Raw genomic sequence first — 27,929 nt, forward strand, 5'->3', positions numbered from 1 at the left:
AAAAATCAAAAATTTCTAGATGTCTGCCAACTTCAGTGTCATTATTCACACGTAAAAAAATCCTGATAAATCCACACCGCATGAATATAAGGCCCTTTAAATTTACACACCGTGGATTAGTCAGGATTTTTTTACATTTGAATAGACATATTCAAAAAATTATTTTTAAAAAATTATATCAATAATTTTTTAGTTTCTAAAAATGGAATTTAAATAAAAAATTTTTTCCTGATGTCAAATTTCCGTCCCTTAAATATTCCACAAACTCACTCAAAATCAAGCAATCAAAACTTTAAGATCCTCGTTGCTCAAATACAAAAAAATTTCCCTAACAAAAGTGTCAGGCAAGATTCTAAATATTTCAAAAATACTCTTTTCAGCGGCTTTGAGTAACCTGCACCTCTTCAAGACCTGCTTGAGCCTAAAATAAATAATCCCCCCATAAATAGGCAGTCTCCTAACCAGATGATCGTAATTATTAACACTTTGATCAACATTTCTCGAAAACACGGCAAGAGTTCTCTCAGATTTAAAAAGTATGCAATAGTAAGTCAAGTTAGTGCCATCGATCCTAGTCCTCCTGAGAACTTGTATCTCCTTGAAACAGTCTCGCCTAAATTCATCAAGCTCAGATCCACTAATCGCGCTGAGGTTCTGCTGGATGAGGTGATGGTCAATGACATCCAGCTTAACCAGATGTTTCTTAACAACAACCACGCAAAAATTCTCCCCATCCCTTCTCCAGGAGTCATTATGCGGCTGGTGAATACACTCCAGGACAGAGAAATTCTCCTCATTAACAGCATTTACATCAAGCCCGGCATCCAGCAGCAACCTAGAGGTTTCCAAGCACTCGTTCCTCATCGCTTCGTACAGAATCGAAGCGTACTTGTTCGCATAGACACTGTCGATCGCATTTATGTCAACCTGCTCGAGATTCAACAAGTACCTGACTGTCTCCAGCTGGTGGTAATCCACCGCAACATGCAGAGGAGTTTTGTAGTAATAATCTCTGACTTTAGTTCTCACCGAAGATTTGTGGCTAATGTCCCTACACTTAACATGGATACCGTTAATGTCTGCATTGAACCTAAATAACAAGTCTACCATTGGGTAATTATTTTGAGATACTGCGAAGTGCAAAGGGGTCCAGAACCTCTGGCTGTGGTTCGTCGACATTCCGTTTACTTCCGCACCTCGCCTGGCTAAAAGCTCGACGACAGCCAGGCTCTTGCTCATCACTGCCAGGTGCAGCGGCGTGTAACCTTCTGCGAAAGATAGTTCGTTAATTTTTGAACCATGGTCTAATAATTTTGAGATCAAAGAGATGTCGCTGTTGCGCACTGCTAGGTGCAGTGCTGTGTCCCAGTAGTAGATGTTTTTGTTAATGTCTGTTGATGGATTCTCCAGAAGTTGGTCGATTTTTGAATGGTCTGAGTCTCGTACTGCTCGGTGGAGCAGAGATGGTTTTATTTTGTTTATACATAGTGATTCTTTGTTTAAAATCATTTTTTATGATTCTGAAAAATATTTTTAAGGAATTTTTTTATTTTATTTAATAAATTAATTTTGTCTAAATTATTCTTTTTTAATTAAAACATGACAATTTTTTTTGTTGTAATTTTTTATAAAAAATTTATTGAAATTATTTATTAAAACTTACCAATAAAATTTTTAAATTGTTCCTTTAAACCACGGGAAATTTTTTAATTAAAAAAATTAAATGTGAAGATTATTATTATAATTTTAATATAATTAAAAAAAAATTGAAATTTTGACTAACCTCTTAATTTTAACAAAATTTTCTGTAAAAAACAAAATAAAGAGGTTAGATTTTTAAAAAATAAATTAATAAATTTACTTATAAATAAAAAAATAAAATTATTATTTTAGTTAGGAAATAAAAATAAAATAATTTAGAAATTTATCTACAAATTAATTTAGCCGTCACAGACGTAATAATAAACATCGAATGTCAATAAAACACTTAATTTCTAGAATTACGGACTGACTCGAAGTCCTCCGGAAACTTCCGACTGTTTTAAAGAGAGTATATAGGACAATTATGTGAGAAATTTGATATTGATTGTTAGAATGGAGTACGTGTCATTCTAATTACATAGTAAACAATAACACCTGCAATAAAATAAATAATATAAAATTGTTTTGATTGTGTTAAAAATTTTTTGTGTTTAAAAAAAATTTAATAATAATAATTGTAAAAATGAATTTTATTAACAAGTCAATTTGCTTACTACTTATTTTTGTGAATATTAATTGTATATTTGCTGAAAGTGATGAAGATTTATCAAATGATTTGTATGTAATTGAAGGAAAAGTTTTTCCTTGGGATGGTTCTCCAAATGGATGGCAACTTATGACCCATGTTATGGCAAATGGTGGAGACTATTATGGATATTTGAGGTTAGTTTTTTTATAATTTTTTTTTTATAATATTAATTAAAAAATATTATAAAAAAATTAACTAAATTTAATTTATTAAATTAATAATATTAATTTAATAAATTAAAATTAGTTAATTTTTTAAATGATTTTAAAAGTTATAGAAATGACAATTTTTATTTTTTTTATTAAAAAAAATTAATTATATAAAAATCAGCTGATTTATTAATTTTTTTTTTTTAACAATTAAATTTTTATAAAATTTCTACGTTAATTTTTTTTCTCATTTATATTGCAATAATTTATTTTTTATAAAAATTATAAAAAATTTATTAAATTAATTTTTATTAAAAAAAATAAAAATTCTAAAAAATTCAAAATATTTTATTATTTAATTGATAAAAAAAATAAAAAAAAATTTTTCTTTTAATAAACTAAGACGAAAAAATTATTAAAAAAAATTAGTATATAATTTTTTTTGTAATCATTAATTATTTAAAAAATTTCTAAAAATTATTTCATGAATAATAAAAAAAAAATAAATGATATTTTAGAGAGGATGGAACCTTCACAATATCAAACGTACCTTCAGGTTCCTACATCGTAGAAGTGGTGAATCCTAACTACGCCTACGAGCCAGTGAGAGTAGAAATAAACTCCAAGGGTAAATTCCGAGCGAGGAAAGTAAATTTGATCCAGACCTCCCAGGTGATCCAGGTGCCTTATCCGTTAAAAATGAGGGCTGTAACTCCCTTCAGGTACTTCCAAGTTCGCGAGCAATGGAGAGTCGCTGACTTTTTATTTAGTCCAATGGTAACTTTTTAATTATTAATTAATTTATTTTTTTTAATTTTTAACTAACTTTTTAAATATTTTTAACTAAATTTTTGAATAAGTATTTTTAACTAAATTTTTAAATAAATATTTTTAACTTAATTTTTGACTAAATATTTTTAATTAAATTTTTGAATAAATATTTTTAACTAAATTTAAAAATTTTTTTAACTAAATTTTTAAATATTGTAAAAAATTTTTAAATAAAAATTTTTTTATAGGTTTTGATGATGATCTTACCACTGCTGCTGATCATGGTGATCCCCAAAGTAATGAACGACCCCGAGACCCGCAAAGACCTGGAGCAGTTCAACAGTTTGACGAGTTACAATATGCCAGAGATGTCTGAAGTCATCACGTCGTTTTTGACTGGCAATGATAAGCAGAAGACTAAAGCGATCAAAGCTACCAAAAAGCGACAATAAAATTATATTAATTTAAATTGAAATTGCTAGACACTTGACAATTTTGAAGATATAAGCTCATCCTGATATTACACTCATCAAGACCTTTCATTTGAGTACCCACATCATTTTTTCATATATTTTATATATTTATATATATCATATATAAGTATATATGAAAAGTATATCAAAAATGCATGTGGGTACTCAAATAAAAGCTCTTAATAATTGTAGTATCAAAATGAGCTTATATCTTTAAAAATGTCAATAATTAAGAAATTATATTGTATTTTGTTAACTTTTGATATTTTTGAAGATATAAGCTCATCGTGATGTTAGACTTATCGAGACCTTTCATTTGAGTACCCACATCATTTTTTCATATATTTTATATATTTATATATATTATATATATGAATATATGAAAAATATATCAAAAATGCATGTGGGTACGCAAATGAAAGCTCTTGATGAGTGTAACATCAAGATGAGCTGATATCTTTAAAAATATCAATAATTAAGAAATTACATTGAATCTTGTGAACTATTGACATTTTTTATGATATAAGCTCATACCGATGTTACATTCATCGAGACCTTTCATTTGAGTACCCACATCATTTTTTCATATATTTTATATATTTATATATATCATATATATGTATATATGAAAAATATGTCAAAAATGCATGTGGGTACTCAAATGAAAGCTCTTGATGAGTGTAACATCATGATGAGCTTATATCTTAAAAAATATCATTAGTTAATAAAATACAGTGCAATTTAATAAAAAATTGTCTGTCTCAATTTCAGTAATTTATAATTTATTAAATAAATAATTGTTCATTTTTTTGCACGGAATTTATAAAGACTTTTAAGTCTTCTTAAGTTTTCTAGTCTTTTCTATTGCAATTAAATTAAAAACTCAAGATTTCTTATGTAAATAATAAAAATCATTACAAATAAGCAAAAAAATTTTTCTAAAACCATAGCTTGAAAAAATTTTTTTCAGCGAAAAAATTATTTCGAAATTTAAAAATTTTACATTACTTAATTTTTAAAAATTAAATTTTAATCAAAAAAAATTTTTAATTCTAAAATTAAATGAAGACACTTAAAAAAAAAAAAGTTACGTATGAATCAGCGTTAGACGATGCACCTCATCTTATTCCGTATTTCTCTGAAGGTCTCGCGGTCTCTGGACCTCGTTTCTCAGAACTAAGGGTCTGATCATTCCGACTTTCTTATTCCGTCATCATATATTACTCTCTCTATCAATAAATATATCTATATACATTTAATTCCATTCACAACTTTTCACTCCAAGACTTATAGACATATTCGGCTCTTTGCCGAATTTCGCCGCTGGATTTAAATACATATATATGTTATTTTTACTACAACTCTGGCTCCATTCATACGAAAATCGCGTGGGAAAAGAGCGGGGATTTTTTTTTAATATATATATTGCAAGATTTAATAATATACAAACATATTAAGTTTGTCTTCCGTATCGATAACTTCGAGGTGGTTTTTAAAATTGTTAATCTGAAATTTTAAAATTTTATTTTTAATTAATTAATTTTATTTTTAATTATCTTATTTTATTTTTAATTAATTAATTCAATTTTCAATTATTTTATTTTAATTTTAATTAATTAATTTTATTTTTAATTAATTAATTTTATTTTTAATTAATTAATTTTATTTTTAATTAATTAATTTTATTTTTAATTAATTAATTTTATTTTTAATTAATTAATTTTATTTTTAATTTATTATTGAGAAGTGACGAGTCATACATTACTTTTTTTTTTATTTTTACTTATCAGCGTAATACTTACTAAAAAAAAATTTAAAAATTTTTAAAGATGAATCATCTTATGCATAATCGAGATCTGGAAGAAGAAAATTTTAGTTACTCTTCATCTGTTCAAGAAGAATGTCATAATTTTTTTTGTTTTAATTACGATAATAATAATAATAATAATAATAATAATAATAATAATAATAATAATAATAATAATAATAATGATAATTTATCTAAAAATGTTGATATGGAATTATTGAATAAAAATGATCCAGTAATGGTACCTACAAGTAAGTTAATTTAATTAATTAATTAAATTAAATTAAATAATTTTATAATTAATTAAAATGAATAAAAAATAAAAAATTCAAAATTAAAATTTGAATCGGAAAAAAAAATTAGTTACTATTTTAAAACTTAATTTAATTAATTAAATTAAATTCTAAAATTTATATAATAAATTTAATAATTTTATAATTAATTAGAATGTAGAAAAAATAAAAAAAAAATTTTTTTTTCTAAATTATTATAAAATTTTCTAAAAAAAACAATTCAAAATTGAAATTTAAATCGGAAAAAAAAATTAATTACAATTTTAAAACTTAATTTAATTAACTAAATTAAATTCTAAAATTTATATAATAAATTTAATAATTTTATAATTAATTAGAATGTAGAAAAAATAAAAAAAATTTTTTTTTCTAAATTATTATAAAATTTTCTAAAAAAAAAATTCAAAATTAAAATTTGAATCGGAAAAAAAAATTAGTTACTATTTTAAAACTTAATTTAATTAATTAAATTAAATTCTAAAATTTATATAATAAATTTAATAATTTTATAATTAATTAGAATGTAGAAAAAATAAAAAAAAAATTTTTTTTTCTAAATTATTATAAAATTTTCTAAAAAAAACAATTCAAAATTAAAATTTAAATTGGTAAAAAATAATTACAATTTTAAAACTTAATTTAATTAATTAATTAAATTAAATATTTTTTTTCAATTTCAAAAATTTTTATAGAAATAATTATTGACTTTAAGAAGAAAAGCAATTTTGGGTATGTAACTTTTTTAAAATATCAATTTATCAAAAAATTATAGACCTTTTTTGTAGAGCGTTTAATTTCTTATTTAAAATATCTATATTTTTTTTTTATACTTAGCTTGTTTAGATATTTAAATTTTAAAATTGTAAATTATTTTTTTTCCAATTTAAATTTGTTTTTTTAGGAAATTTTATGATTATTTTGAAGAAAAATTTTTCTTTAGTTTTTATACATTTTAATTATTATAAAATTATGAAATTTATTATTTAATTTTACAGATCCAGCTGAATGGAAATCAGAGCACGTTGACGGGTGGCTAACGTGGTGCAGCCGAGTGTTTTCAATAAACCCAGCCCCGGAGCGTAGCAAGCTGCCGGACAGCGGGGAGGAATTGATAAACATCACTAGTGATAAGTGGGGAAGAATTTCGGGAGGGAAAATCCTCGCCAGACACCTCGGGTACCTCAGGTTGCAGGCCACCGGGGTGTACGACCATGAGTTGATTCAGGAACAGACAAATGGTAAGTAAATTTTCAATTCATTTTAAATTTAATTAATCAAAGAAAAAAATTATTAAGTTTTTTTAAACAAAAACTAACTTACCTTTAATTTTAAATTATCTTGTTTATTTATCCATTAAGATTATCTTCTTCTAAACTCACCCTCAATCTCAAGGGACCCAAGTCTGGTCATTTTATTTCTAAACATATATCTCTGGTATCAGTTAGCAGTAAATCGATGCACTGTCAGCGATTTAATTAAAATTGATTAACTTTTATTTTATAAAGTAATCTTAAATAAGATTATTTATATAGTAATCTTAATAAAGATTTTTATTAAATTGCACTGTATTTTCTTAAATATTGACGTTTTTAAAGATATAAGCTTATCCTCATGTTACATTCATCGATACCTTTTATTTGAGTACCCACATCAATTTTTCATATATTTTATATATTTATATATTTCACAAATACCATATATATAAAATATATAAAAAATGTCATGTGGGTATTTAAATGAAAGGTCTCGATGAGTATAACATCGAAATGAGTTTATATCTTCAAAAATGTCAATAATTAAGAAATGACATTGTATTTTGTGAACTATTGACATTTTCAAAGATATAACTTCATCCCGATATTATACTCATCAAGAGCTTTCATTTGAGTACCCACATCAATTTTTTATATATTTCATATATTTATATCTATTATATATATATGTATATATGAAAAATATATCAAAAATGCATATGGGTACTCAAATGAAAGGTCTCGATGAGTGTAACATCGAAATGAGTTTATATCTTAAAAAATGTCAATAATTAAGAAATTTCATTGTATCTTTTAAACTATTTACATTTATGAAGATATAAGCTCATCCTGATGTTACACTCATCGAGACCTTTCATTTGAATACCCACATTAATTTTTCATATATATATATATATATATCATATATATAAATATATGAAAAATATATCAAAAATGCATGTGGGTACTCAAATGAAAGCTCTTGATGAATGTAACATCGCAATGAGCTTATATCTTTAAAAATGTCAATAATTAAGAACTGACCTTGTATCTTGTGAACTATTGACATTTAAAGATATAAGCTCATCTCAATCTTACACTCATCAAGACCTTTCATTTGAGTACCCACATCAATTTTTCGTATATTTTATATATTTATATATACTATATATATGTGTACATGAAAAATATATAAAAAATGCCATGTGGGTACTCAAATGAAAGCTCTTGAAGATTCTAACATCAAAACGAGCTTATATCTGTAAAATATATATTAGATATATGTATATATGAAAAATATATCAAAAATGCATGTGGATACTCAAATAAAAGCTCTTGATGAGTGTAACTTCGGGATGAGTTTATATCTTAAAAAATGTCAAAAATTAAGGAATTACCTTGTATCTTGTGAACTATTCACATTTTTAAAAATATAAGCTCACCCCGACATTAAAATTTTAAGACCAAGAAGAATTTTTTGAAGAATAAAATCACAAGTTTTGAAAATATGATACAAAAAGAAAGATAAAACTTGAAAACTCGAAAATTTCAAGTACCATAAATCAGTCAAGCCCAGCAAAGCCAAATAATTATTCCAGAAGGTGAAAAGCTTGGAATAAGGTTGAAGATCTTAAACGTTAAATATACAAGTTATATAAAAGCTCATCAAGAAAACAATATAGTTGCACCCTGTGGTGAGCTTTGCACCGAGAAATTCACGGGGCGAGCACTCGTGGATATGTCTCTTGTCATCCATCTCTTTGTCTATCTCAATGTTATATGTTATATATATTTATATAGATAAAGACCGTGGGAGTCTTAAAGGATGTATAAGGACTTTAAGTCGCCCTACTCCTCCTCCTACTTTAGCTCTAAACACTCAATGGTTTATTCATGAGGTCTCAAAGTGATAACACACTGATTCCTTTTAATAAACGCTTCCACTCTATTCTATTCTATATTATAATATATTATTATATATTATATATAACAAGGGAGAGATTCTTTGAGAAATAATTATTAACTAGCAACTTGCAGTCACTGCGACTTAGGAGATTTACGGATTATGAGTAGGAAAATTTTGGCTTGATTTTTTATATATTTATGACGAGTAAAATAAATTTTCAAAAAAATTAATTAAAAGAATTTTAAATCATGACTTTTGTTAAATTGCACTGTACTTTCTTAGCTATTGACATTTTTAAAAATATAAGCTCATCCCGATGTTACACTCATCAAGAGCTTTCATTCGAGTACCCACACGCATTTTTGGTATATTTTTCAAATATACATATATATAACATATATTTTAAAGATATAAGCTCATCCCGATGTTACACTCATCAAGAGCTTTCATTTGAGTACCCACATGCATTTTTGATATATTTTTCATATATACATATATATAATATATATAAATATATGAAATATATAAAAAATTGATGTGGGTACTCAAATGAAAGCTCTTGATGAGTATAATATCGGGATGAAGTTATATCTTTGAAAATGTCAATAGTTCACAAAATACAATGTCATTTCTTAATTATTGACATTTTTGAGGATATAAACTCATTTCGATGTTATACTCATCGAGACCTTTCATTTAAATACCCACATGACATTTTTTATATATTTTATATATATGGTATTTGTGAAATATATAAATATATAAAATATATGAAAAATTGATGTGGGTACTCAAATGAAAGGTCTTGATGAGTGTAATGTCAAGATGAGCTTATATCTTTAAAAATGTCAAGAGTTCCAAGATACAAGGCTATTTCTTAATTATCTATCTAAAGATAGAGCGAAATTTTTCTCATTCTCTCAATAATGTAGATTATTTACCAAAAATTTTATTTCTTCTTTATAAATAAATCATTTTTAACCTTCATAACTTTTGATTTTATTCTTCAAAAAATTTCTTCTTGGTCTTGAAATTTTTTTAGAAATTTACAAAAATTCATAAATTTCTAAAATAATTTTATAATTAATTTTTTACCAAAAATTTCATTTCTTCATTAAAAATTGTGAATTTTAAAATACACCCTGAAAAAAAATAAATTTTTTAAATTGATAAGAATTGAATAAGACATTTAAAAATTTTATTAAAAGAAGAAGAATAATAATAATAATAAAAATAAAAATAAAAATAAAGTGAGGACTAAAAGAATATATAGTTTTATAAGAGTTTTCACGAGGGAGTGAGAAAATCCACCGGTTACGAGTGAAGTTGAAAGTCAGAGAGGGGGTGAAAGATAAGGGATGAAATGACTTGGGCAAAGGTCGCTTCCTCAGATACACTTTGTCCATTGGACGTTCAACCACATTCGCTACTTAATTATTTAAGTATAATATAATATAATTTTAATATAACTTCATTAAAATTACCCAGTTGGTTTTATTTTAAATTATTTTAAATTTGAATAATGCTAAACAGAGTGCGTAAAAAATTGAAGAATAAAAGTGGTACTTTTCGGAACTAGTGAAGTACCGTTGATTGTATTTGTGATGTGGAGGATACAGCATCCTTTGAATTTACAAGAGTCAAGAATTCATCCCGCTGTTTTTTATAATGGTATTTTTATTTATGTTGAAGATTAGTTTAGATATTAGTTATTATATTTTAGTGATAGAAGTTTAAATTCTATTCCGCGAATCGCTAAGTCGGGTCTTAAATTCATATATTTATTTTATGTTAAAAGACTTTCAGTGTGTATCAGCTTAAAAGTTCTTTATATTATTATCCATTTTAAGATTTTAATTTATTTACAATTTTTTTTTTATTTAAATAATAAGATTGAATTTTATAAAATTTTTTTTAAAGCAATTATTAACAATATTCTGAATTTTTAAATTTAAATTAAAAATTCTAGGTCAAATATTAAGAATTTTTTTTAATTATATCAGACCTATTTGAGAGAAAATTTAAATTCCTACAAAAAAAGGTCTTTATCTTCAATTCTTAAGCCAGAATTTTAAAAATAAAAACTTAGTTTTCAATTTTTTTGTAATTATTAATTTTTGAATTTATTATTACTAGCAACCTTGCAGTCACTACGTGACTTCCGTGACTTGTGAACTATAAATAAAGAAAATTTTTTTTATTAAATAATGAATTTTGTTAAATTGCACGGTACTTTCTTAAATATTGACTATTTTGTAGATATAAGCTCATTTCTATGTTTCATTCATCAAAAGCTTTCAATTGAGTACCCACATGCATTTTTTATATATTTTTTCATGTATACATATAAATATATATATATATATACATAATATATATTTAAAAGATATAAGCTCATCATGATGTTACACTCATCAAGAGCTTTCATTTGTGTACCCACATGCATTTTTGATATATTTTTCATATATACATATATATAATATATATAAATATGTAAAATATAAGAAAAATTGATGTGGGTACTCGAATGAAAGGTCTCGATGAGTGTAACATCGGGATGAGCTTATATCTTTAAAAATCTCAATAGTTCACAAGATACAAGCTAATTTCTTAATTATTGACATTTTTTAAGATATTTATTTATTTTTATGTTACATTCATCGAGACCTTTCATTCAAGTACTCACATAGCATTTTTTATATATTTTATATATATGGTATTTGTGATATAAATAAATATATAAAATATATGAAAAATTGATGTGGGTACTCAAATGAAAGGTCTCAATGAATATAACCTTAGAATGAGCTTATATCTTTAAAAATGCCAATAGTTCTCATAATACAATGTCATTTTTTATGATATAAACTCATTTTTATATTACACTTATCGAGACCTTTCATTTGAGTACCTTCATGTATTTTTCGTATATTTTATATATTTATATATTTCATAAAAACTATATATGTAAAATATAACAAAAATGCCATGTGGGTACTTGAATGAAAGGTCTCGATGAGTGTAACTTCAGAATGAGCTTATATCATAAAAAATGTCAATAGTTCTCAAAATACAATGTCATTTCTTAATTATTGACATTTTTCATGACATAAACTCATTTTTAAGTTACACTCATCGAGACCTTTTATTCAAGTACCCACATGGCATTTTTTATATATTTTATATATATATATATATATAGAATTTGTGAAATATATATATATATAAAATATATGAAAAATTGATGTGGGTACTCAAATGAAAGGTCTTGATGAGTCTAACATCAGGATGAGCTTATATTTTTAAAAATATCAATAGTTCTCAAAATACAAGGTAATTTCTTAACTATGCAGCCTTAATACTTATTATAAATTGATAAAAAACCCATTTTATCATATAAATACACTGGCCACAAAATTTTGCTTATTCTCTTAATAACAATTATTATTAGAATTTTTTTGAATAATAATAACAATAATAATAATAATGTCAACAGATTTTAAAGCTATCAAACAAACACCGAAAGTCTTTGTATAAACAAAATTTATTGTCACTTAGAAATAGCCGCCACACAAGAAGTGACAATATCAGGCGGATCTTTTATTTTGTCTCAACACTTAAAATACCCCCTGGTGTTGTCGTCCCTAAGACGTTAAATAAAGATATATATATAATATATTATTTAATCCAAAAATGACAAAATTACAAACTTAAAGTGAGCGGTACCTCTTTGTCGCGTTATCTAAATATCCACCATTGACTTTCTTTTTTCTACGAAATACGAATTAATTCATCAGCCGGGTGGTCTTGTACCTATCACCTGCATTAACTAAACTCCACCTTTAAATTTTCGGCTTCGTCTTTTCGACTTTAACTTAAATCTCCCGCCAAAGAACCGCGATTCTACTCTATTTAGTAACAAGAAATTATTTTTTTTTTTTTTTTTTGTTAAATTAAAATTATTCTTGGATATTTATTAACAGAAAGGCTCAGCCTTCTTCAAAGATCCTGTTCAATTATTGGCTCAGGAAATATAACACTATCTTCTTCGGTGGCTTCGGCAATTGCTGCCGGCAATAGCGGCGGTCAAGTACAACTCTGGCAATTTCTTCTTGAGTTACTCGCGGATTCGGGGAACGCAAGTTGCATCACTTGGGAAGGCACTAATGGAGAGTTTAAACTTACTGATCCTGATGAGGTTGCTAGAAGATGGGGAGAACGCAAGAGCAAGCCTAATATGAACTATGATAAATTGTCGAGAGCGCTCAGGTAATGACAATTTTTTTTTTTTAAATTAAAGTTTTGATTTATTAAATAATGACTTTTGTTAAATTGCACTGTACTTTCGTAAATATTGACATTTATAAAAAAATAAGCTCATCCCGATGTTACACTCATTGAGACCTTTCATTTGAGTACCCACATGGCATTTTTTATATATTTTATATATATGGTATTTGTGAAATATATAAATATATAAAATATATGAAAAATTGATGTGGGTACTCAAATGAAAAGTCTCGATGAGTATATTGTCGAGATGAGCTTATATCTTTAAAAATGTCGAGTTCCAAAGATATAAGGTCATTTCTTAATTATTGACATTTTTTATGATATACGCATTTTTAAATTACACTCATCAAGAGCTTTCATTTAAGTACCCAAATGCATTTTTGATATATTTTTCATGTATACATATACATAATATATATAAATATATGAAAAATTGATGTGGGTACTCAAATGAAAGGTCTCGATGAGTGTAACGTCGGGATGAGCTTGTATCTCAAAAAATGTCAATAGTTCACAAGATACAATGTCATTTCTTAATTATCGACATTTTTTAAGATATAAACTCATTTTTATATTACACTTATCGTGACCTTTCATTTGAGTACCCACATGTATTTTTAATATATTTTTCATATATACATATATATATGATATACATAAATATATAAAATATATGAAAAATTGATGTAGGTACTCAAATGAAAGGTCTCATTAACTGTGACCTCAAGATGAGTTTATATCTTTGAAAATGTCAATATTTCCCAAGATCCCATGTCATTTCTTAATTAATGACATTTTTCAAGATATAAACTCATTTTTAATGTTACACTCATCAAGACCTTTCATTTAAGTACCTACATGGCATTTTTCATATATTTTGTATATATGGTATTTGTGAAATATATAAACATATAAAATATATGAAAAATTGATGTGGGTACTCAAATGAAAGGTCTCGATGAGTGTAATCTCAGAATGAGCTTATATCTTTAATAATGTCAATAGTTCACAAGATATAAGGGGATTTCTTAATTATTGACATTTTTTAAGATATAAGCTCACCCCGACATTACTTTCATCGAGACCTTTCATTTGAGTACCCACATAAATTTTTCATATATTTTATATATTTATATATTCCACAAATACTATATATATAAAATATATAAAAAATGCCATGTGGGTACTCAAATGAAAGGTCTCGATGAATATAACATCAAGATGAGCTTATATCTTTAAATATCTCAATATTTCACAAGATACAACGTAATTTCTTAATTACATCCCTAGAGATATTTTCGCAGCCTAAATACTTATAATAAATTGCCTATCAATTATGAAACCTTAAAAGTCACTTTTTCAACAAACCATCCAAAAAAATAAACCTTCCAGGTATTACTACGACAAGAACATAATGACAAAAGTCCACGGAAAAAGATATGCTTACAAATTCGACTTCAACGGGTTACTATGCCAAACGCAGGCAGGAGTCTCCCTGGAATCCTCACCTTCTTCATCATACTCCGGAACTCAGTACCAACATTACTGGACATACTCTCGATACTCACCTTGAATAAAAATTTTTATATTAAAAAAATAAATCTTAAAAAAAAGAATAAGTAACCATTAATTTATTCCTTGATTACAAAAAATCTTCAAAAATTAATTTAAATTAATATCTATTATAGCCGCGTTGACCTCGGTCACCCCACCCACGACCTCTGAAGCCACCCCTGCCTCCAAACCCACCTCTAGGTCCGCCACGGTAGTTGTCATCTCTCGCAAATTTATTCGGAGGTCCTGAGAAGCCAGTAGAGTGTCCACGAGGCGGTCGCCGGGACTGGAAGCCTCCTCCAGTGATAGCGTCCATCTCAAAGCGACCCGCGTTCATTCCACAGAGCTCCTTGATCGTCGCCAGGACCTTGTCTTCAATTGGACTCAACTCCAAGATGCTCTCCGGGTCCTTCGCTGCGCGAACGACCAAACTCTCCAAAGCAGGTCTTAAAGCAACAATCGCCGCAGCTTGCTCGGGATTCATCTCCAGGTTGATCCAATTGTCCAACCTAATGACGTTGTCTATAAATTCAACCTTCCTGGAGCCGAATAACAGAAGATGGATCGGTGATACCATCGTCAGCTGCTTGCAAGACACAGCTCGGGTTCGGATCTTCTCGCCAAAGACAAAAAATGGGTACGGAAAAGTCTGCTCAAAGTTGCTGCAGTTCACCGAGGTCTTGTGGATCAAAGCGTCTCTTGATTCTGTGGTTAGAACCTTGCGCTTTTCTTTGTGGTAGCAGACATTTGGGTACAGACCCATGCACAGAAGCGCTGTGATGGTGTCCAGTCGAACGTCTGCGCCTGCTTGGTAGTTTAATGGAGTCGGGCATAAAGTTTCTTCAGGGAAACCGGTGGTTTGTAAGAGACCCTGGAGCTGGTTTTTTGCCTCCCAGGTTACACGGAGAGTTGGTAGGCTTAGACCTGAAATTAGAAAATTTTTATTTATTTAATAATAATATATTATGTTTAAAGAATAGATAAAAAATTATTTGAAGTAATTTTAAAATTTTATTTTGAGAAAATTGGAATTTTTTTTTAAAACTAGTGGAATTATCTACTTAAATTTCGTTAAAATAGACTTAAAAAATAATTATTCAAGTTTTTATTGCAAAAAATTGGTTTATAAAAGGCTAATTCATCGGAAATCATTAAAAAAAAGAGATTTTCAATAGGATTCGACAAAATGGCGGCTGTAATTCCCGCGCCACAAAATGGCGGAAATACCAAGCGCGGGAAATTTAAAAATGATTTGGAAAATATATTTTATAAAATGACACTTAAGGAGATTCACGCAGTCAAATTTTAAAAACTAGTAGAATTATTTATTTAAATTTTTTTTAGAAAAAAAAATTTAATTACTTGTTTGTTAAAATAGATTAAATAAATAATTATTTAAGTTTTTATTGCATAAACTTGGTTTATAAAAGGCTAATTCATTAGAAATTATAAAAAGAAAGATTGTTTAACAGTATTCGACAAAATGGCGGCTGCAATTCCCGCTCCACAAAATGGCGGCTAATTTAGAAATGACTTGAAGAATTTATTTTAAAAAGTGACGCTTAAGGAGATCCACGCGAAGAAGTAAAATTTAAAAAACTAATGGAATTATCAATTTAAATTAAAAAAAAAAAATTTATTACTTGGTTGTTAGAATAGATTAAATAAATAATTATTCAAATTTGTATTGCATAAAATCGGTTTATAGAAGGATAATTCATGAGAAATCATAAAAAAAAAAAGAGATTTTCAATAGGATTCGGCAAAATGGCGGCTGCAATTCCCGCGCTATAAAATGGCGACTAACACCAAGCGCGGCAAATTTAAAAATATTTTAGAGAGTTTATTTTAATAAGTAACACTTATTAAGGAGATCCACGCGAAGTAGTCAAATTTTTGAAACTTACTGAAAATTTGTAAGTTTAATCTACATAGCCTAATAATTAATAAAAAAAATTGACAATTAAAAATTTTGAAAATTAAAAAATGCAATTTTAAAAAAAAAATTTTTTAGAATTACATTAAAGTTAGCAGCCACTTAACAATTTTTGAAAACGATTGACCCTGAAGGCAATCCCTGCAACTTCCAGCTAATTCTATACCTAGGAGCCTAAAATTGTACTTATGGCGTTTTTGAGCTCTTCGAGCAAATTAAAACAAACCTTTAGAGTCGCAGAAAGCTTGCTCAGCATACTCTCCTCCTCCACGAGCTTCCTCCCAGCATTGAAAAGCATGTAGCATAGCAACATGGTCGCTGTATCTAGCACCAGCGAACCACTTCTGCTGAGCAGAGAGTCTCCTCATATCAGGACCCATGTTGTAGACCTCCGGGAAGGTGGTACTGTTGGCCGCCATTGTTGATAGAGCATCTCCAACTCTTAGCATGCAGCCCATGATCATCATCTTGCCGAGTCTAGGTTCAATAGGCAGCCGCGCAAGGATTTTCCCCAGAGGAGTTAGTTCGTCATTGGAGTCCAAGCACTTCATCTCCCGGAGCATAACCTCAGCCTCTATCACCGCGTCAATTGGAGGCGGCTCGATTGCTTTTGACAGGAACTTCCCGATAGAGCCGAGGTTCAGCAGCTTGATGCTTAAAGCAAGCTCATGCAGAGGCGTCCGGAACATTTCTGGAGTCATGTGCTGCTCCATCTTGGTGAACCTGGCTTTGGAGCACAGATGGAAGCAAAAACCGGGTTTGACACGTCCAGCTCGACCCATTCGCTGCTCCAGGTTGGTCTTGCTCGCCCAGACTGTAGCGTAGTTTGTCATGTTGTTGTGAGAAGTGAAGAGCTTCATCTTGGCTTTGCAGGAGTCTATTACGTAGACTACGTCGTTGATTGTGATTGAAGTTTCTGCGATGTTTGTTGAGAGAATTACCTGAAAAATAAAAAAAAAAATATAAAAGTTAGTTTATAAATATTTTTTGTAGGTTCTTATAATTATTATAGATTTCTTTTGAAATCTCCTAGTGTAAAGAATGTCTATAAAAAAAAAAAAAAAAAAAATAGAAAGTTTAGATGAATAATTTGCTTCTACAGGTGATGGGTATTTTTTTTAGATTCCTTAAAGTAAAAATAGATGAGATTAAAAATTTACTTTTTAGTCAACAAGATTATTAATTGAGTCAAAATAATATTTTATTAAGTATTTTTTATATTTTTTAATTTTCAAATTTGCCGCGCTTGGTATTAGCCGCCATTTTGTCAAATACCATTGAAAATCTCTTTTTTTAATGATTTCTAATGAATTAGCCTTTTATAAAACAATTTTACGCAATAAAAACTTGAATAATTATTTTTCAAGTCTATTTTAACAAGCAAGTAATAAATTTTTTATTCTAAAAAAAATTTAAATTAATAATCCCACTAGTTTTAAAAATTTGACTACTTTAAGTAGATCTTAAGTGTAACTTTTCAAAATAAATTTTCTATAAGTCATTTTTAAATTTGCCGCTTTTAGTATTAGCCGCCATTTTGTGGCGCGGGAATTGCAGCCGCCATTTTGTCGAATCCTATCCAAAATCTCTTTTTTTAATGATTTCTAATGAATTAGCCTTTTATAAACCAATTTTATGCAATAAAAACTTAAATAATTATTTTCTAAGTCAATTTTAACCAAAATTATTATTTCTAAAAGAAAATTTATTGATAATTCCACTAGTTTTAAAAATTATATTTTCTCGCGTTATCTCCTTAAGTCACTTTTTAAAATAAATCCTTCACAAATCATTTAAAAATTTGCCGCGCTTGGTATTAGCCGCCATTTTGTAACACGGGAATTGCAGCCGCCATTTTGTCGAATACTATCCACAATCTCTCTTTTTTTTTTTTAATGATTTCTAATGAATTAGCCATTTATAAGCCAATTTTATGCAATAAAAACTTGAACAATTATTTTGTAAGTCAATTTTTTTTTTCTAATACAAAATTTAAATTGATAATTCCACTAGTTTTAGAAAGTTTACTTTCTCGCGTCATCTCTTTAAGTTACTTTTTAAAATAAATTCTCTACAAATCATTTTCAAATTTCCCGCGTTTGGAATTAGCCGCCATTTTGTGGCACGGGAATAGCAGCCGCCATTTTGTCGAATACTATCTAAAATCTCTTTTTTGTAATGATTTTTAATGAATTAGCCTTTTATAAATCAATTTTACGCAATACAAACTTATTTTTTAAGTATGTTCTTTTTCTTAAACAAAATTTAAATTGATAATTCCACTAATTTTTAAAATTTGACTCTTTAAACTAATATAATATTAAATAAATGTGTTCATTTAATTACCTTGGTAACATCTGGAGAAACTGGTTCAAAAACTTTCCTCTGATCTTCTCTAGGAAGCTGCGAATGCAGCGGAATAATAACATATTTATTCCCTCCAAAAACAGGATGCTGTTGCAGATGTTTCATCAGCGCAAAAATTAAATTCCACCCTGGTAGGAACATAAGAACAGCTCCAGGAATTCCTTGCCTCCTGATGTACTCCAGGAGTGCCTCAATTAATTCAAAACTAATCTCCTTTTCCGACAATTGGGCCATTGCATTTTTAGTGTGCTCAGAATAATCCGAGCTGACAAACTTGTTCATATTTTCCTCGGGCTCTGCGTCAGGAAGAGTATCATCAGGATCCCTGGACTTGCGCTTCCTGGAGTCCATTGGCGGGACGAAATTGGTCAAATGAACGCAATCCTCCAGGAAATATTGCTGGACTGGGTAAGCACGACCGGGGACTTCAATAACAGGGCACTTGTTGAAGTAATCGCTGAAGAGAGTCGTGTCTATGGTCGCTGACATCAAGATGACCCTCAGGTCGGGGTAAGTGTGGACCATATCACGAAGAAGGACCATTATAAAGTCAGAATTGACGTCTCGCTCGTGGATCTCGTCGACGATCACGTGAGAGACGCCTCGGAGTCCGCCTTCGAGTTTGCGGAGCAAAACTCCAACTGTGCAGAACATTACGCTGCCGTAGGGCCGCGGAAGCTGGGACTCGAATCTAACGCTGTAGCCTACGGACTGGCCTAGAGGCTCGCAGCGTTCCGCTGCTACTCGGTCGGAAACTGAGACCGCGGAAATTCGACGGGGCTGGGTTACTACTATGCTGCAGTAAGCGCCCTGCTCGGAGGCGATGTAGTCGTCCAGGATAAACTGGCAGACTTGGGTGGTCTTTCCGCACCCGGTGTTTCCGCGGATTATTATCACTGGGTTCTCGTTTATTGCTGCCATTATCTCGTTCTTCTTTGCGAAGACTGGGAGAGTGGAGCGCTCTTTCATGCTTTGCTTTAGCGAAGCATCCTTGTTAAAAAAAAAAAAAAATAAGAAAGTTGTAGAGTAATTTAGTGATATTTAAGGTAGTTTGGTCGTCGCAATCCGAGGTCAAATTAATAGATATTTTTTTTTATTTTTTGCAAGTGATCACTCGAAAAATAGCATAAAATATAAAATTATTTCTAATCAGAATTTAATTGAATAAATTCAATTGATAATTATGGTTAAATAATTATAATAATATAACTATTAAAATATCAACTGACAAGTACTGGGCTGTCACAAAACAATAAAAACTGTTATAGATTATGTAAGGTCAGTACTTAAAACAGTTGCTCACGGTGTTGTTTTATTGTTTAAATTTGCAAATATTACTTCAATATATTAAATCTGCTATAATTTACGTGAACTTTTAATGTATGTTTAATAACAATTTATTTTAATGCAAAAAAACTTTATGATTATATTTCAATTTCAAATTTGCCGCGCACCGAGAAGTCGCCATTTTTTCCCTAATAAAGATGGGGGAGTAATGTCTCCGACAAACAACAAAGATAGAAACCAATTTTTGATATTAAAAAATTAATTAAATTAAAATTATGTGGTAAATCGTTATCAAATTTTGATAGAATATGTATGAAACATTGTTCTATCTATTGGAAAGTTTTTTTTATTGGGTCAAGTTGGCCGATTTTTTATAGATCCTCCATTTCCGGAGTTATTGAACAAAGACACTCATAAGAGATCGTGTATTTTCGCATTACTTTAATTAATTATATCTCTTAAACGGTGTGGTAAACAATTCTGATTTTTTTTCTATAGATGTATTAAATCACAATCTTTCGAATGAATATAAAAAAATATGGGGTCAAGTTGAAGTCATTTGGCACCCAAACTACCTTAAGCTAGTAGCCCCAATTATTGACTTTTTGAAGGATTTTTGGATTATTTATAGCCATGTTAATTTTTTACCGTAGCCACGTGAGTAAGTTACGAAACAGGTAATGCAACTGAACAGGGTTCGATTCCCAGTGTCGTTAAAATAATTTTTTTTTTTTTTAATTTATAATTATTTTATGCTAGTGTTAAATTTATTTATAAATAATTTATAAGATAAAAGCCCCAATTATTTACAGGGGTTTAAATATTGACACCCTAAATTATTTTTAAATATATTTAATCATCTGTAATAAGAATAACTATCATATAAATTTTTATTAAATTCTAATTAATTAAAAAATTGAAAAAAATTACTGTCAGTTAATATTAAATATTAATTATTAAAAAATAAAGTTAGCACCTTCAAACTCGCTTACGAGCGTCTATTTTCTTAACAACTTTGGTTAGGAAAGCATTTTTTTTTAATGCTGTTTAAATTAATTTCTTCGTCTAATTATATGATCTTTTTTTTTTTTTAATTAACAATATATGAAAAATTTATAAAATTGAATAATCGAAATTAATTATATGCTTTATAATATTTAAATAATGGGTGTCAATAACTAGTTGATAATTTTCAAGTTGAATCTCATATTGACAGCCAGTCGACAGCGCTATCACGCCTTTTTTTTACTTTAATTTAAAAAATTAACTGTAAGAGTTTGAACTCTTCTGATTAAATAAATTATTTTTAAATTAATTTTTATATTTTTAATAGTAATTAATCATTTATGGAAATTATTATTAATAAACTTTAATAATATTGATTACTTGATAATAAGTTTGGATAAATAAGAATAAGCTGATGATTCTAGGCATGCTTAGTATAGGTGTCAATAATTGGGGCTAAGGTATGTCAATAATTAGATCAATCAGCTTTTTAACCTGTCAATAATTGGTGTCTCCGGATACTCTATTTAATTATTTAAAATTAATTAGTAAATATCAGTGATTATGATTTTAAAAAAAGAAATTGATTAGTAAAAACATTACTTGAGACATTACCACAAACAAAATTCAACGATATTGATATTTGATTGCTTAAAAAAAATTAAATCATATTGTCTCTAATAGTGTCAATAATTGGGGCTTTTACCTTTGTGAATTTTAATAAAAATAGTTGTAATAGAGACATTTAAATTTTTTAATTACATACCTGCAACTGACGCTCCCGTTGGTCCTTCATCATGTCAACAGAAAGAGTATCCAGCGGAGTAGTAGCGAGAGGTCCTTCATCAATGTTACAATTAATCCAAGGGTTCCAATTGGGTTGAGGCGGCGACCAAGAGACTACTCCCGCAGGCTGGGGGTTTGAAGAAATAAAATCATTCAGCACGTGATCAGTCACCAGAGAAATCCCGGGCTTGGCCTCCGGGTTCTGGGTTCCTGGTTCTATTTTTTCCGGCATAGGAGGGCGGCGAACATCAACGGGCTTCACATCCAAGCCGTTAAGGACTTCGTAGACCTTGTCGATTAGCTCCGGGGAGATTTTCACCGGGTAAGGCTTCATTTGCTGAGTTTCACGGGTCTTTTTCAGAGTTCCTGAGAAAGGCTCGATCACTCCCAAGTGGTACAATTGACGTACTAAAGACAGAGCGCAGCTTTTTGAAGCTGTTTGCTTGTTTGATGCTGTTTCTCGACCGGTTATGTCTGAAATTTTTATTTGAAAAAATATTATTAATAATATTTATTTATCTTTAATGACGTTTATTTATTTTATTTATCTTTAATGACAAATTTAGATATTAATTGAGGATAATTTGTTTATGCCTAGAAGGAAATACAGGCTAACAATATTTAGGATTAAAATTTAGAGAAAAATTGCTGGATTAGACTGAACAGCCAATGAATTAAAAAAAATATAAATTATTAATGATGTTTATTTATCCTATTGTTATTCTTTCTTTAATTTTAATTAAGTAATAATTTTTTGTTCTAGTAAATAAATTTTAATTCATAAAATAATAAATAATTATAAAATATATTAAAATAAATTTTTTAATTATTAAATAATGACATTTGTTAAAATGCACTGTACTTTCTTAAATATTAACAATTTTAAAGATATAAGCTCATCCCGATGTTACACTCATCAAGAGCTTTCATTTGAGTGGCCACATGACATTTTTTATATATTTTATATATATGGTATTTGTAAAAGATATAAATATATAAAATATATGAAAAGTTGATGTGGGTACTCAAATGAAAGGTCTCGATAAGTGTAACATCGGGATGAGCTTATTTCTTTAAAAATGTCGATAGTTCACAAGATATAAGGGCATTTCTTAATTATTGACATTTTTTAAGATATAAATTCATTTCGATGTTACACTCATCGAGACCTTTCATTCAAGTACCCACATGGCATCTTTTATATATTTTATATATATAGTATATATAATATATATAAATATATAAAATATATGAAAAATTGATGTGGGTACTCAAATGAAAGATCTTGAAGAGTGTAACATCGGGATGAGCTTTATATCTTTAAAAATGTCAACAGTTCTCAAAATACAAGATAATTTCTTAATTATTGACATCTTTAAAGATATAAACTCATTTCGATGTTATACTCATCGAGACCTTTCATTTGAGTACCCACATGCATTCTTCATATATTTTTCATATATACATATATATAAATATATGAAAAATTGATGTGGGTACTCAAATGAAAGGTCTTGATGAATGTAATATCGGAATGAGCTTATATCTTTAAAAATGTCAATAGTTCACAAGATACAATGTCTTTTCTTAATTATTGACATTTTTTATGATATAAACTCATTTTTAAGATACACTCATCGAGATCTTTCATTCAAGTACCCACATGCATTTTTGATATATTTTTCATATATGGTATTGGTGAAATATATAAATATATAAAATATATGAAAAATTGATGTGTGTACTCAAATGAAAGGTCTCGATGAGTGTAACATCGGGATGAGCTTATATATTTAAAAATGTCAACAGTTCTCAAGATACAAGGTAATTTCTTAATTATTGACATTTTTAAAGATATAAACTCACTTCGATGTTATACTCATCAAGACCTTTCATTTGAATACCCACATCAATTTTTCATATATTTCATAAATTTATACATACTATATATATATATATATATATATATATATATATATATATATATATATATATATATATATATATATATATACATGAAAAATATATCAAAAATGCATGTGGGTACTCAAATGAAAGGTCTCGATGAGTGTAACATCAAGATGAGCTTATTTTTTTAAAAATGTCAATAGTTCACAAGATACAAGGTCATTTCTTAATTATGTATCTGGAAATAGAACATTTTCAAATGCAGCCTAAATCTTTATTTTCTTCTTAATCTCCTCATAATATAGATTATTAATTATACTGTTCAAATCCTTGAAGCTAACTTTATGATCATGTGTATAATACATGCATTTACTAAATTATAAAACTCATATAATATCCTGGATTTCTAGCTGATTCATGATATAAGCATATTATGTACAATTCTTTCTGCGACTTATATGTAATACTGTTTAAAAAAATATTAACGATGTATCTTCTTAATTATTATATTTTGTATTGAACTCTAATACGTCAATAATTATAATTATAATAAGTTGGGTTCAATGTTTGTAATAAAATAAATAAATAAATAAATGTGTACTTGATAACTTACTTCTTCCCAATTGCTTCACATAAATAGTCATCTCAGCCATAAAGCTCCTGTAAAAAAAAGTAATAATCCAATTAAATCAGAATATTTTTAATAAATATAAAAATTAAAAAGCGGTAAATTTTTAAGTAAAATAATAAAACTCACCCATCGGATGAATTACAATCCAAGACGACCTTGAAGTACACAATAATCATGGATATCTTCACCATCATCAAAGCTAGTGTTGATATTTTTCAATACAAGCTTTGATTAAAATGACATGATAAGACAATTTAACTATCAGCAAAATTCATTGATACAAAAAGTATTAATGAGCCAGCTGACCAAATAAATAAATATTTCCATTTGTTTGTTCAGTTTATAGTGTACTCCAAAATAGTCTTGCTAAAAATTCCGACAAAACTAAATACTAAATCACGAAGATTTTATTAAACCGTACCTAGTGTGATCGGGACCAACGGGCGTATACTTATAGTCGGTATTAATTTTGTTGCTTTGCATAAACTGGTGGAGCTTCGACTTGGCGTTCTCGATGGTCCAATTCCCGTGGATCGCAGCGTTGACATCCAGATCCTCGGCTTCCTCGACGCGCTTCTGGTCGGCGATCCGGTCCATGTAAGTGTAGTTGGACTCTCCGCGGTCGTTGTAAGGTCTGTAGGCTTGACCGATGTCGTTCGGGCCCATTCCGTCCTGGAAGACTGATCTTTGAGGGCCTGGCGCTGGACCTGGACCTTGTGCTGGGCCAGGAGCTGGACCAGCTCCTGCTTCCAATCCGGTTGGACCAATGTCTCCAGGGACATCATTTGCAGCCACGTGACCTGTTCGTACCAGGTAGTTGATGAAGTCTCGGGATGCGTTGCCCTGCGCGTCTTTTTTGTTAGTGGAGTTTCCCACTGCGACGTAGTCGAAACCGTTTACTCGCAGCTCGCAGAGGAAACGTTGGCGATGCTTTAGACCTAGGTGAAAATTAAAAAAAATTTTTTTTATGATCTCTAGAAACTTAAATAAGAAATGATCCTGTATCTTGTAAACTATTGACATTTTTAAAGATATAAGCTCATCCTGATGTTACACTCATCGATACCTTTCATTTGAGTACCCACATCAATTTTTCATATATTTTATATATTTATATATTTCATAAATATCATATATATATATATATATATGTATACTAGAAATTATTCACATGGTAAGACAACGTTTGCCGGGTCAGCTAGTATATATATATATATATATATATATATATATATATATATATATATATATATAGCATATATATATATATATATATATATATATATATATATAAAATGTCATATAGGTACTCAAATGAAAGCTCTTGATGAGTGTAACATCAGGATGAGTTTATATCTTAATAAATGTCAATAATTAAGAAATGACGTTGTATTTTGTCAACTATTGACATTTTTTAAGATATAAACTCATCCTGATGTAACACTCATCGAGACCTTTCATTTGAGTACCCACATGACATTTTCTATATATTTCATATTTATGGTATTTGTCAAATATATAAATATATAAAATATATGAAAAATTGATGTGGGTACTCAAATAAAAGGTCTTGATGAATGTAACACTAGGATGAGCTTATATTTTACAAAATGTCAATAGTTCTCAAGATACAATGTCATTACTCAGTAATTGACATTTTTTAAGATATAAATTCATTTTTAAGTTATATTCATCGAGACCTTTCATTTGAGTACCCACTTGCATTTTTGATATATTTTTCATATATACATATATATATAATATATAAAATATATGAAAAATTGATGTGGGTACTCAAATGAAAACTCTTGTTTAGCGTAACATCGGGATGAGCTTATATCTTTAAAAACATCAATATTTAAGAAAGTACAGTGCAATTTAACAAAATTAATTATTTAATAGAGCAAAATTTTATTTATTTATAGTTTACAACTCACGGCAGTCACATAGTGACTGCAAGATTGATAGTTTTTAATTTTTAATAAATTTCTCAGCTGATTTTAGTATTATAAAAAAAAATTAATAAAATTTAAGTTAGCTAACAGTTATAAATTTCTATAATTTTTTTATTAAAAAAAAATTTAGTTTGTCAAAAATCTCAAGTGCAATTTAAAAAAAAAAATATGTTTTAGCTTCAATTAAATAAGTTAAAAAAAAAACTGTTAGCTAATTTTAGTATTATATTTCAATAATTAATATAATAATTAAAATATTTATCTTACCTGTAGGTCTGACATCAAACTGAGGCTCCTTGCCATTTTTAGTGCACCATTGATGCAAAAATGATTTAATATCACCCATTTTGACAATAGTTAGTCAAAATTTTATTATTTTTTTAGTTCTAATAAAATCTGAAAGCTAATTTTTTATCAGTAATTAGTATTAATACAATTAAAATTGTTAAGTAAAGAATGACTCTGATCAGTACTAAAAAAAGACGCTCTTTTGTTTTTGGTTAGAAATTTATATAAAAAATGTCGATCAATATAAATTAGTTACTAAAACTACCACCAGGTGGCGGTAAGGTACAATTTTAAATTCAAAAGACCTTGAAAAACTTTCTAATGAATGAAAATTAAATCATAATTTTATTAGATGTAATTTGACAGCTGATACAATTTTATTTTTTTTTTTTTAATGAAAATAATTTTTTTTTTTTTAATTATTATTAAACAATAATAGTTGGATAAAAAAAATTAAATAAATTAATGTAAGCACTTTTAAAACTGTCAAAATAATATATTATTTTAAAAAATATAAATGATATTAAAGTTAGCTGTCACTTGACTATTTTTTAATTTTATTTAATAAAATTAATTTTAAAAAATTGCATTTTTTATTTATTAAAATTTCTAAATATCCATTTTTTTTATGCAGCAATTTATTTATTACAAGAATTATTAAAATAATTAAAAATCGGCTAAATTAATTTTCATAAATTGTAAATAAATAAATAAAAAAGTATAATTTAAAAAAAAAGATGGAAAATTATCTGAAGTAATAAAAAAAAAAATCTAAATGTTTTTTGTGTCAACAATAATAATATTCTAAAGATAAAAATAACTTACCGCAAAACAATGAAAGTAATGATGGATAACATATATGAAGAAAATAATGATTGTAATGTAACAAGAAGTAATTCATTAGCTCCCACTCGCGACTGACATATTATCCAATAATGTTGTCTCTCTCTGATCATCCGCATCCGTAGTTTAAGTTG

General features: G+C 28.0%; 4 protein-coding genes across 8 annotated transcripts; 2 read left to right on the forward strand and 2 right to left on the reverse strand.

Annotated features, from left to right (window-relative positions):
- LOC123267387 (receptor-interacting serine/threonine-protein kinase 4-like) lies at positions 1-1,692 on the reverse strand. The gene is made up of 2 exons (XM_044731982.1): positions 1,664-1,692; positions 1-1,520 (listed from the first exon to the last, which is right to left on the reverse strand). Exon 2 carries the CDS (start codon positions 1,507-1,509, stop codon positions 277-279), a length of 1,233 nt encoding a protein of 410 aa, XP_044587917.1. The 5' UTR covers positions 1,510-1,520; positions 1,664-1,692; the 3' UTR covers positions 1-276.
- A 365-nt stretch (positions 1,693-2,057) lies between these two features.
- On the forward strand, positions 2,058-3,695 carry LOC123267388 (ER membrane protein complex subunit 7). Its single transcript, XM_044731983.1, has 3 exons — positions 2,058-2,424; positions 2,958-3,216; positions 3,459-3,695. The coding sequence occupies exons 1-3, from the start codon at positions 2,225-2,227 to the stop codon at positions 3,660-3,662; spliced, it is 663 nt and encodes a 220-aa protein (XP_044587918.1). The 5' UTR covers positions 2,058-2,224; the 3' UTR covers positions 3,663-3,695.
- A 1,960-nt stretch (positions 3,696-5,655) lies between these two features.
- On the forward strand, positions 5,656-14,858 carry LOC123267393 (ETS domain-containing transcription factor ets-5-like). Its single transcript, XM_044731997.1, has 4 exons — positions 5,656-5,741; positions 6,779-7,021; positions 12,926-13,211; positions 14,628-14,858. The coding sequence occupies exons 1-4, from the start codon at positions 5,699-5,701 to the stop codon at positions 14,806-14,808; spliced, it is 753 nt and encodes a 250-aa protein (XP_044587932.1). The 5' UTR covers positions 5,656-5,698; the 3' UTR covers positions 14,809-14,858.
- Positions 14,852-27,906, reverse strand: LOC123267389 (dosage compensation regulator). 5 transcript variants are annotated; one of them, XM_044731985.1, is made up of 8 exons: positions 27,778-27,859; positions 26,932-27,067; positions 25,131-25,647; positions 24,692-24,738; positions 22,151-22,644; positions 19,072-20,082; positions 16,952-17,666; positions 14,852-15,713 (listed from the first exon to the last, which is right to left on the reverse strand). In XM_044731985.1, the coding sequence occupies exons 2-8, from the start codon at positions 27,008-27,010 to the stop codon at positions 14,908-14,910; spliced, it is 3,669 nt and encodes a 1,222-aa protein (XP_044587920.1). In that variant the 5' UTR covers positions 27,011-27,067; positions 27,778-27,859; the 3' UTR covers positions 14,852-14,907. The 5 variants fall into 5 exon arrangements, with proteins under 5 accessions (XP_044587920.1, XP_044587921.1, XP_044587919.1 ...); XM_044731986.1 differs by lacking the exon at positions 26,932-27,067 and having other exon boundaries at positions 27,778-27,906; XM_044731984.1 differs by lacking the exon at positions 27,778-27,859 and having other exon boundaries at positions 26,932-27,159.
- Between the last annotated feature and the right edge of the window lie 23 nt (positions 27,907-27,929).

The sequence above is a fragment of the Cotesia glomerata genome, linkage group LG6 (genome assembly GCF_020080835.1).
Source record: "Cotesia glomerata isolate CgM1 linkage group LG6, MPM_Cglom_v2.3, whole genome shotgun sequence".
Taxonomy (NCBI): Eukaryota; Metazoa; Arthropoda; class Insecta; order Hymenoptera; family Braconidae; genus Cotesia; species Cotesia glomerata.

What these genes read in the sequence shown, in the direction of transcription:
- LOC123267393 (XM_044731997.1), top strand. Translation starts at nt 5,699, where the DNA reads ATGGAATTATTGAATAAAAATGATCCAGTAATGGTACCTACAA. An exon ending in TCCAGTAATGGTACCTACAA is followed by an intron (nt 5,742 to 6,778) that starts GTAAGTTAATTT and finishes TTAATTTTACAG; the next exon opens with ATCCAGCTGAATGGAAATCA. An exon ending in GATTCAGGAACAGACAAATG is followed by an intron (nt 7,022 to 12,925) that starts GTAAGTAAATTT and finishes ATTTATTAACAG; the next exon opens with AAAGGCTCAGCCTTCTTCAA.
- LOC123267389 (XM_044731985.1), bottom strand. Translation starts at nt 27,010, where the DNA reads ATGGGTGATATTAAATCATTTTTGCATCAATGGTGCACTAAAAATGGC. An exon ending in AACGGGAGCGTCAGTTGCAG is followed by an intron (nt 20,083 to 22,150) that starts GTATGTAATTAA and finishes TTTTTTAACAAG; the next exon opens with GATGCTTCGCTAAAGCAAAG. An exon ending in AGCTTTCTGCGACTCTAAAG is followed by an intron (nt 15,714 to 16,951) that starts GTTTGTTTTAAT and finishes TTCTAATTTCAG; the next exon opens with GTCTAAGCCTACCAACTCTC.
- LOC123267387 (XM_044731982.1), bottom strand. Translation starts at nt 1,509, where the DNA reads ATGATTTTAAACAAAGAATCACTATGTATAAACAAAATAAAACCATCT.
- LOC123267388 (XM_044731983.1), top strand. Translation starts at nt 2,225, where the DNA reads ATGAATTTTATTAACAAGTCAATTTGCTTACTACTTATTTTTGTGAAT. An exon ending in GACTATTATGGATATTTGAG is followed by an intron (nt 2,425 to 2,957) that starts GTTAGTTTTTTT and finishes ATGATATTTTAG; the next exon opens with AGAGGATGGAACCTTCACAA. An exon ending in ACTTTTTATTTAGTCCAATG is followed by an intron (nt 3,217 to 3,458) that starts GTAACTTTTTAA and finishes ATTTTTTTATAG; the next exon opens with GTTTTGATGATGATCTTACC.